We start from the raw sequence: 10,945 nt of genomic DNA, 5'->3' as shown, positions 1-10,945 counted from the left end.
TGAGTTGGCACTCTCAGTTGGGTTCCGCCAGAACCGCATTGTCACACCAGGTTTTGCTGGTGGCAGGAGGGGAAAGGCTGTTTTTTGTTGGGGGCAGCGGGGGGCCAATGGCCATTTTTGTTTTTTTTGTTGGGGGGTAGCCAGTGGCTGGCTTTTGTTGGGGCGGGGAGGTGGCCAGTGGCCAGGTTTTCTGCCTCTCTGAGGTGGCCGTCCTAGTGGAGCCCGATGGGAATGGGGCTGGTCGGGGGATGGATTTGATTTTCTGTGAAAAAATGTAGGTGGAAAAGCAAGTTGTCCCCCCCCCTCCCCCCGGCAAAATGTTTAAGGGGATTTTTCATGTTTTGATTACCCCCCGACCTCACGGTCAAGGCTGATTCCCCACTCTGGCACTTTGAGTGCAGAAGTCGGGGGTCCGCAAGGATTCTAAAAATTAATACTGGCCACTCCAAGCTTGTATTAAACTCCCAAGGTTGCAGCTTCTCTCTGACCTTGGATGGGTAGATGCTGCCACCACCCAAGTGCAAAAAACCCCTTTTGAGAACCCAGAAAGGCGTACTTGGGAATTCCTTCCTGTGGGGTACCCTCAAGCCCTTTCACCCCTCCCTCCCCCCAGGAAAGAGCTGAGAAAGAAAACAAAGGAAATCAGCTGTTACCACCAGCTAATTAAACAACATATGCACAAACCTCTTAGGGACACACAAATCCAATCCTGTTCATTAAAAAGGTAAATTTTATAAAAACAAAAAGAAAGAAAATACATTTGGAATTTAGGCTTACAAGCAAAACAAAAGCACCTGGGTTTAGCACAGAGGAGTCCGCAAGCCATAAAGAAATAAGAGAGAAACCTAATCGTGTCTTCCTAGACATTTCCTGATCTACTTACATATCTGGGGTTTCAAATGAGTAGTTTCTAGGTATGATTTAATGATTTTTCATACCTGGCACAAGCTTCTTACAGCATTGCTGCTCTGTGGGCTTGTCTACACTACCGCGCGGGGTTGATCTAAGATACGCAACTTTAGCTACATGAATAGAGTAGCTGAAGTTGACGTACTTAGACCTACTTACCGCGGTGTCTTCACTGTGGTAAGTCGACAGCTGACGCTCTACCGTCGACTCCACTTGCGCTTCTCGTTCAGGTGGAGTACCGGAGTCAATGGGAGAGTGCTCAGCGGTCGATTTATCGTGTCTATACTAGATGCGATAAATCGACCCCCGCTGGATCGATTGCTGCCCACCAATCTGACAGGTAGTGTAGACAAGCCCTGTGTCTCCTCTCCAGTAGAACAACCACAGCCAGACAAAAGGGGAGTCTTGTTTCAATTTTAAAAAGTTCTAGCCTTCCCATTGGCTCTTTGGCCAGGTGCCCACTCACTTCCTTTTACCTATGCAAAGCAGTGAGACTTTTTAACCCTTTACAGGTAGAACAAGTAGAGAACAGCTACTACGAGGGATTTTATAGCTAACTGGCTGGCTGGGTGTCCATAAAAGGGAGCTCCCCCCCCCAATTTATCACACACCCCCATCCCCAAATTAAAGGACATTTGTGCAAGAAATGTTCTATTGACTCAAAGAGCCACTTTTTGTAGAAAAAAGCGAGAGAACAAAGTTGGACCAGCTGTTGCTGGGGTGGTTTGGAGAAGAGAAGAAGCACCTGGAGGGTGCTTTCTGAGAAGGGCAGGGGTTCTGGTCACGGCTCACAGGGACCTTTGTGTGGGGACTCTGAGGAACGTTCCCATAGCTAGGGCCAGCCTGGGGGTGGGGGGCGGGTGCTGGACCCCCTGGATTCTGACCAGCCCTTGGGGTGTCAGATCTGAACTCCCCCAACAGGTCCCCTTGCTCCCAGTCCAGTCTCTCTCCGTAGTCTATAAGAATTGGCCAGTATCCCTTGAAGTAGTTTGTGAGCACTCTAGTGGTGCTCTCTGTCTTCTCTATTCCAACCCCCGCAGCCCCTGCAGGGAGGCAGGGCGGGGTGTAGCTAGGCTCGCATGGTGTCCATGGTTAGGCAGACAGGGTGATTTGAGCCCACTGTGCCCGTGTGGTTTCTTCCACTTGTATTTGCTGTGTAAAGAGCAAGAGACCCAGCGTGCAGCTTGGCTAGTTTCAGATCCACTGACTCTGAGTAGCACCAGCCATGAGTAGCAGAGCAAGCTAAGCCGGCATAAGCAGCCCCCCCTGGCCGGAGGTGAGGGATCGAAACCAGCCTGACGCTTCCCCAGACCATCCAGCTAGGCGTGCCGGGGTTGTGGCTGCTCTGTCTGCAGTGCTGGAATGACAACTCTCTGCCTTGTCTCTCTCTCCTCCCCCCCCGCCCCCCCCAGCTCCCTGGCAGGTGCCCTTAGCTTGGGGGAGCAGGTGCCTCACTGGGAATGAATCCAGCCGGGAATTAGCGCAAAGCCTGTGGCACCAGGCAGAGAACATTTAACCCACATGCTCGCTCCGGAGACTTGGCTGAACATCCCTGGAGAAGCAGCTGCTTATAGTGTTACATGAAAGTGAAGTGAAACCTGCCACACGACTGGAGTTGCCCTGTATTCCCAGAGACCTGGAAGAAAACATAAAATCATCACTGATAAAGTTTGCAACTGAGCCAAAGGCTCGGCGGGTAGTGAATGATGGAGAGGACAGGTCATCGACCGCGATCTGGGTCACTTGGGCAACTGGGCGCACACAAGTGAGGGTTTTATTTTAACAATCTTTCCTGTTCCCTTTACCATTCACTGGAGAGAGTCTTTCCAGGAACCCCTTGCGTCTGACAGTCTCTGCCACGATAAGCACTGGCCGCCTGGGGAGAAGAGAAGAAGTGAGATGGGCTGGGGCTGTTGTTAAAATCCGATCTCATTTCCTGAAGACAAACAAGGCACAGACAAGGGGGAAGCAGCAAAGACTGGAAATGCGGCTTCTGCCTTTAGCTTTGACTCTCATTTGTAAGCTCACCGCTAAACACAGGCCAGCACATGGTTTTATCAGCCAGTCTGAGACCTGGCAAACTTGTACAAGCATCGGGCTGTTTGGGGCATTGCTTTTAACTGCTTTTCCGGTCACAGTGTTGCACAATAGATAGTCCTGGCTGGCTGAGCCAGACTCTGATTAGACAGAAGGAAAAAGGAGAGAGATGGGAAAGAAAAGGACACATGGGAGGGAGGACAAAGTGTCATATCCCAGGTGATGACTGGGATTTAACCAGAGCTGGTGGAGGTGTGTCATGGAGCCACAGGCCCAGTGCTCTGGAACAGTCCCTGGGAGACCCCTTCAGTACGCCAGCCCCCTTAGGTCTCGCTCTGTCGCTAGGGCAAGCCACTTGGCTTCACCGCCTCTTTGGGCCAACCCTTGGAGCCTTCAGCACCCCTGCTTCATGTTGTGAGCTCCCTGCAGCAAGTCCTCCTGAGCTGGGACCGGAGAGAGACTCGTACACCCAAAGGGAGCCATGCACCCACCTCCAGCACCTGCCGTGACTCTCAGCCAGCGTGCTAAAAGCAGTCGGGTTTATTAGACGTCTGGAACATGGCGTAGACAGTCCTTGGTTAGCTCAGAGAACAGAAAGTTACAGCCTGGTCCATCTTGGGCAGCCCAGAGGCCTCTGACCCCTCTTCTGTCCCGGTTCAGGAGCCTCCAGCTTCCAGTAGCCCAAACTTAACAACCCCCAGCGGGCCTCTCCTCAGTCCTTGTTCTTGTTCCTGGGCAAACACAGCTGGCTTCCTGCAGAGGGGGGTGGCCCTCCAGGTCATTAGTTGCTAGGTACTAAATGTCCAGGCAATTGGAGTGGCCATTGTCCTCTCGGACTGTCCATGGACATGGGCCCCAGGCCCCGGATGGCCAGGTATCAGTCACACCTGGAACTCTGCAACCTTCCCCTCCCCCACCCCCAGTGAACCATGCAGCACATAGGGGAAACTGAGGCACGCACAGTATTCATACAAAATATTACAGAGAATTCCCCCTCTGTCACAAGATGTCATTGAGATCCCTGTCTCTGACCTGGCCTGTCAGGTCACCTCTCAGGATCAGGACGAAGAAAGGACTGTGTTGTCACAGTAGAACCCAGGGTCCCAGGAGAAGGTCGGGGTTGCAGCCATGATGGTGAAGCTCCCTTCTGCTCCTTCGTTTGTCTTTCAGTCAGCCAGCATTGCAGTAGCCAGCTTTCCCCCCCGAGGCTCTTTCTGAGGACCCCAAAAGGGAGTGACAGGCCAAACAGCCCATCCCCTCATGATGTTGTCCACCAGTTAGGACCAATATCTGACACACCAATTCTGGTTCACTGATTTCTGCTCCCACACGTCTCTTGTTTACCAGGCATGATCTTAACAAAGTCCTGGAGTTATATCAGTCACCCTTTTCGTTTGGTCTACTTCCACCTTTCTGTCTCCCTGTGTCGCTCAAGGTTATTGTGACGCTGTCTGAACTTTCACTTCCTTTTCACAGTTCAGATCACACTTAGGATCACGTTACAGGCCTAGTGATTACAACAGCCCCCTCTTCCTTGCGTCCGGCCCTACCTGGGCTCTAGGAGCCAAGTGCCTGGAAGCTGCAGGGCGTTGGGCTCACAGTGCCCTGTGCAGGCCCTGTTGGCAGCTCTGGTGTGCTGGCATTGGCAGCTCTGGCAGGTACCCGGCGTGCTGGCAGGGTCTGCGCGGGGCAGCTGGAGTGCTGCACTGTTCAGCGCTTTGCAGTCACCGCAGGCTGGGGCCTGGGTGGCGAATCCAGGGCCCAGCCCCCAGGGAAATCTCGCCGCTGTGCCGCTGGCCAGTGCTGGACAGGACGCTCTGCGCAGGGGTCACGGGCCCCGGAGCCCGGATGCTGCACACGGTGGCAAACAGCCAAGCTGCAGCCGGCTGCCCGGGCGAGGCCGTGTCTGCCAGTCGCATGTTGCAATGCACACGTGTGTTTCATGAGGACAGTGATGTGTGAGCCTCCTTGGCGGGGTGATGCCCCCAGGCTCCGTGCCCCAGCCCAGGGCATGGCCCCCCCGAGCCCGGGGACCCCCGCCCCCGGGCCGGCGCTCACCCGCCCCTCGCGCGCGCGGCCCCTTTAAGGGAGCCTGGCCCTAGGGACTACAGCTCCCAGAATGCCTCGGGCACACGTGACCGGCCCAGCTGAGCGCGGCTCACGTGACTTGCGGCTGGGCGAGGAGAAGCGTGTTCGGCTGCGGAGAGTCTGCGAGGAGCCCGGTCCGGTAAGGGCGGCCCGGTCCAGCCCGGTCGGGAGCTCCGACCGGCTCCTCTGCCCGGCCCCGCCCCTCGGAGCGCGGCCCCGGCTGCCGAGCCGCAGGTGAAGCCCCTGGGGTCGGTCGGTCCCGCTCTCCGCTCCTCCCGCGGCGGGGCAGGGCGCCCCGAGTCGGAGCCCCCTGCCCGGCTGCGCCCCGTGGCTGCCCTGCCCGGCTGCCCCCTGCCCCGCGCCTGCCCGCCCCGCCCCAGACCTGCCCCCTGGCTGCCCGCTGCCCCGTGGCTGCCCTGCCTGGCTGCCCCCTGCCCGGTGCCTCCGGTGTGACTCTCACCGGTCCAGGGCTTTGTGGCCCCAGCCTCGAGCCCAGGAGCCAGGGCTCCCCACCCCCTTATTCCGCAGAGCAGGCGGCAGCAGCACCCGGCCCCTGCCCCGCAGCCTGGCTCGGAGGGGCCGTTCTGCCGGCTGCCGGGAGGGGAGGGAGGAGCAGAGCGAGATCCAGGGAAAGGCGCGGGGGGATCCGGCCTGCACACTGAAGCTCCCGTGGAAGGAGTGAGACTGATTCAAACCGCCCTCTTCCTGCAGCGAACATGGAGCTTCAGTGCACAGGCCAGATTCCCCCGCCTGCTTTGCCCTGGATCTCACACCCTGCTCCGGGAGTCTCCTTAGCCCTTCCTGTCAGCCTGTGGGGCAGGGGCCCTGGCTCTGCTGCTGCCTGCTCTGCAGAAAAGGGGCTGAGAGCCCTTGCCCCTGTGTCCCCCAGAACACCCTGGGGTTGCCGGGACTGGGATTGAAAGGCCTGCTGCTAGAAGCAGTTAGCTAACCTAAGCCAGCGCTGTAGTGCAGACTGTACTGTGTGCTAAACTGTTTTCTCTCTGGCAGGTCGTGGGTGGAGCGGCCCTGCCCGGGCAGTGGGCAGCTGGGGATATCTGGAGGGCCTGCTGAGACAGAGTCCTGTCCTTGCTCGGGGGGCCTCTGGGGACATGAGGTGGGCGTGTATCTGGCTCCTCGGTCCCCTGGGCCCGCTGGTCTTGCTCTCTGCATCCACAAACCCTCCCAACGTCCTGCTAATCTTTGCGGATGACCTGGGGTTTGGAGATTTGGGAAGCTATGGGCACCCCACCTCAGCCACGCCCAACCTGGACAAGATGGCGGCCAGGGGCCTGAGATTCACCGACTTCTATGCCAGCTGCCCAGTCTGCAGCCCCTCGCGGTAGGTCCAGCTTCGACCCACTTCCCAGTCTGCAGCCCCTCCCAGGACAGAGCAGTAAACTGGCTGGTGGTCTCTGAAGGCAGGGCACTGAGAAACAGCAGAGAATTGAATGGGGGCCACAGGGGGCTGTCTAATGTCCTCCCTACTGAACTGCGGGAGGGGGATAAATGGCCTGGTGGTAATGTCTGTGGGTGATGCTACTGCCAGCAGGGACAGGATCAGCGTGAGCCAACAGCTGCACATCCGTGCTGGTGGCAGCAGCTGTGCGACCGAACGGCCATGCGGCCAGCCCTGAGATCGTGAAATTGTTTAAAAGGTTAAATTGTCTGACCTCCTCCCCCAGCATGTGCGCAACAGGTAGAGTTGTAGGGTGCGGCGGCTTTGGCCCTTGCTGCAGGAGGTCTCACTCGAGGACCCGGCCGAGATCGGGGCCCCCTTGTGCCAGGCACTGTACAGAGGCATACGGTCCCTGCCTGGAGAGTTCACAGTGCAAAGAACAGGTGTGTGTGTGTGTGTGTGTGTGTGTGTGTGTGAGAGAGAGAGAGAGACACGTGGGAGCCAGGATCCAGCTCATTTCCACCGACACCCCTTAGACGGGAACCGCTGCGAACTCCTGCTGGGCTGGATTCAGGCTGGTGGGCTCCAGCTGGGAGTCTCTGCAGCTCATGAGCAAAGCCCAAGGCAGCCAGGCCCTAGCCGTGCGAATGTCACACCTGGGGGAATGCGGCTGTTTTTGGGGAAGGAAAAGTGTTACAGTCTGAAGCTTGTCCAGGCAGTGTGTTCTCTTTCTGCACCCAATGTCTGTGTCTCAAACGCTGTCTGCCCCACCCTGTTCTTAAAGGGGTAGCTCCCGTTAACCACATCTAATAATAGTGCGTCAGTAAAACAAGTATTCGCACAAGCCCCTAGGAACCTCCGTCCTGCAGTGTCCAGTTATGCCTGCTGGATGCTGCAAGCTTGTATGAGTTCGTCAATTTAACAAAGAAATTGGTATGTACCAGGCTTGTTATCCCAAGGGGAGTCTCTGACACGCTTCAAACCAAACACGCTGCTTCAGGTAGAACAAACCAACAGATTTATTAACCACAAAGGTAGATTTTAAGTAATTATAAGTCAAAGCATAACCAGTCAGATTTGGTCAAATGAAATAAAAGCAAAACCCATTCTAAGCTGCTCTTAACACTTTCAGTGCCCTTACAAACGTAGATGCTTCTCACCACAGGCTGTCTGGTTGCCCTTCAGCCAGGCTCTCCCCTTTGATCAGCGCTTCAGTCACTTGGTGGTGATGTCTGTAGATGGAGGTGGAAGAGAGAGGAGGAGCATGGCAAACATCTCTCCCTTTTATCATGTTCTTTCTTCCCTCTTGGCTTTGCCCCTCCCCCCCTTCAGAGTCAGGTGACCATTACCTCATCGCAGTCCCTGACTGACCAAGGGAAGGGGGTGACTCACTTGAGAGTCCAACAGATCCTTTGTTGCTGCCTAGGCCAGTGTGCTTTGTTCCTGTGAGGCTGGGCTGGGTTTGTCCCAGACATGCCCTGATGAGGTGTGAACTGCCCTGCTCCTGGAGAGTTTTTGCCTGGGCTTATTTTAAGCCATGAGGACACATTTTCAGCCTCATAACTATAAACATGAAATTATGACCCATAACATTACTGTAACAATTACTATAACATCTCTATAACAACCATGCTCAGTATATCATGAGCCTTCCGAAGACACCCGACATGACAAACTTTGCATTGGACACCACACAATCACTTTATAAGGATGAACATGGGGGTGTTGGGTGTTCCCACGAGGTACCAAACATCACAACGGTGTCTTGGATTTGCTTCCCCAGCATTGTGTGAAGGCTGGAACCTTCTGAGCCATGGCGAGACGACCTAGAGAGGGGCCAAAACTGATTGATTTGTGAGAGTTTCCAGTGCTGGTGCAGAGGGAGAGATGGGGCGTGCGCAGCATGTGGGGCATGACGGCGTGGAGCTGGTGGGGAGTTTGTGGTGACAGTGGAGAGGGAGAGATGGGGCATGTGCAGCATGTGACGTACAGCAGCATGGAGCTGGTGGGGAGTTTGTGGCGACAGTGGAGAGGGAGAGATGGGGCATGTGCAGCATGTGACGTACAGCAGCATGGAACTGGTGGGGAGTTTGCGGCGCTGCTGCAGAGGGAGAGATGGGGCGTGCGAGGCCTCTGAGGCATGACAGTGTGGACTTGGCCTGATGAGGGCTTAGGAGCAGGCTGCAGGAAGCCGGACTGGAGCTGGAAAGGCAGTGCAGGGAAGATATTTTAAGGTGGGAATAGTCCTGGGGGGAGAAGGGGGCTCATAGTAGCGTATCCTGGGATGGCCGGTGGGTTGCAGCGCAGCTGTTTGTAATCCCATTCATCAGCGGGTTCAATACCATCCCCAGTGACATCAGTGCTGGGTTAAGGCAGGGAGAGACGTGATCCCTGGGATTCGAACATTGCCACGGGAAATGTACGATTCGAGAACGGGTGGGTGACTCAATGGTCTGCACCGACTCTCTGGCGATGCGGATGCCCTGGCTGTCGCATGAGGACAGGTGAAGTGGCACAAAGGGGACTGGAGACTTCACAGAAGGGGCAAGAAAAAGGCTTTTAGATCAATGATGGTAAAACCAAATGTCTGGCTGGAAGCAGACGATAAGCTCTTGGCCGAGCGTACCTAGCACTTAAGAACCATAGTTAACAAGTCATAGAATCATAGACTATCAGGGTTGGAAGGGACGTCAGGAGGTCATCTAGTCCAACCACCTGCTCAAAGCAGGACCAATTCCCAACTAAATCATCCCAGCCAGGGCTTTATCAAGCCTGACCTTAAAAACCTCTAAGGAAGGAGATTCCACCACCTCCCTAAGGAACCCATTCCAGTGCTTCACCACCCTCCTAGTGAAAAAGATTTTTCTAATATCCAACCTAAACCTCCCCCACTGCAACTTCAGACCGTTACTCCTTGTTCTGTCATCTGCTACCACTGAGAACAGTCTAGATCCATCCTCTTTGGAACCCCCTTTCAGGTAGTTGAAAGCAGCTATCAAATCCCCCCTCATTCTTCTCTTCTGCAGACTAAACAATCCCAGTTCCCTCAGCCTCTCCTCATAAGTCATGTGCTCCAGCCCCCTAATCATTTTTGTTACCCTCCGCTGGACTCTTTCCAATTTTTCCACATCCTTCTTGCAGTGTGGTGCCCAAAACTGGACACAGTACTCCAGATGAGGCCTTACCAATGCTGAATAGAGGGGAGTGATCACATCCCTCAATCTGCTGGCAATGCCCCTACTTATACAGCCCAAAATGCCGTTAGCCTTCTTGGCAACAAGGGCACACTGTTGACTCATCCAGCTTCTCGTCCACTGTAACCCCTAGGTCCTTTTCTGCAGAACTGCTTCCTAGCCATTCGGTCCCTAGTCTGTAGCAGTGCATGGGATTCTTCCGTCCTAAGTGCAGAACTCTGCACTTGTCCTTGTTGAACCTCATCAGGTTTCTTTTGGCCCAATCCTCTAATTTCTCTAGGTCCCTCTGTATCCTATCCCTACCCTCCAGCGTATCTACCACTCCTCCCAACTTAGTGTCATCTGCAAGCTTGCTGAGAGTGCAGTCCACACCATCCTCCAGATCATTAATGAAGATATTGAACAAAACCGGCCCCAGGACCGACCCTTTGGGCACTTTGCTTGATACCGGCTGCCAACTAGACATGGAGCCATTGATCACTACACGTTGAGCCTGATGATCTATCCAGCTTTCTATCCAGCATATAGTCCATTCATCCAGCCCATACTTCTTTAACTTGCTTTCAAAGAATACTATGCTCAAATAAATGTTAGTCTCTAAGGTGCCACAAGTACTCCTGTTCTTTTTGTGGGAGACTGTTTCAAAAGCTTTGCTAAAGTGAAGGAATAACACATCCACTGCTTTCCCCTCATCCACAGACCCAGTTATCTCATCATAGAAGGCAGTTAGGTTAGTCGGGCATGACTTGCCCGTGGTGAATCCATGCTGACTGTTCCTGATCACTTTCCTCTCCTTGAAGTGTTTCAGAATTGATTCCTTGAGGACCTGCTCCATGATTTTTCCAGGAACTGAGGTGAGGCTGACTGGCCTTCCATTGCCGTGGGATGTTGGTACCACTGAACAAAACACCTCCCTCCAGGGCAGGGGTGGGCAAACTACGGCCCGTGGGCCGGATCCAGCCAGTCAGGGCTTTGAATCCAGCCCGCAGAATTGCCCCCCACAGCTCCTATTGGCCGGGAACAGGGAAGGTACCTGTGGGCAAGGGCAGCGCGCAGAGCCCTCTGTCTGTCCCCCCCCCCGGGCCGCAGGGACGTGGTGCTGGCCACTTCCGGGAGCAGCATGGGCCAGGGCAGGCAGGGGGCCTGCCTTAGCCCCGCTGCCACCCTGGAGCCGCTCAAGGTAAGCAGCGCCAGGCTGGAGCCTGTACCCCGAATCCCTCCTGCACCCTGTATCCCAACCTTGTGCCCTGAGCCCCCTTCTGCACCCCAACCGCCTGCCCTGAGCCCTCAACCCCCTGCCTTGAGCCCCCTGCTGCACCCC

General features: G+C 55.2%; 1 protein-coding gene across 1 annotated transcript in view; it reads left to right on the top strand.

Annotated features, from left to right (window-relative positions):
• Positions 1 to 5,129: 5,129 nt before the first annotated feature.
• Positions 5,130 to 10,945, top strand: part of ARSA (arylsulfatase A) — an 11,702-nt gene continuing 5,886 nt past the window's right edge. Inside the window, exons 1-2 of the mRNA XM_026656390.2 lie at positions 5,130 to 5,173; positions 6,043 to 6,373. Of these exons, the coding sequence (XP_026512175.1) occupies positions 6,144 to 6,373 (230 nt within the window). The 5' untranslated portion in view covers positions 5,130 to 5,173; positions 6,043 to 6,143. The remainder of the gene's footprint in view (positions 5,174 to 6,042; positions 6,374 to 10,945) is intronic.

Source organism: Terrapene carolina, unplaced genomic scaffold, assembly GCF_002925995.2.
Source record: "Terrapene carolina triunguis isolate 2854851 unplaced genomic scaffold, T_m_triunguis-2.0 Scaffold230, whole genome shotgun sequence".
Lineage (NCBI taxonomy): Eukaryota > Metazoa > Chordata > Testudines > Emydidae > Terrapene > Terrapene triunguis.
This window is presented reverse-complemented; position numbering and strand designations above follow the sequence as displayed.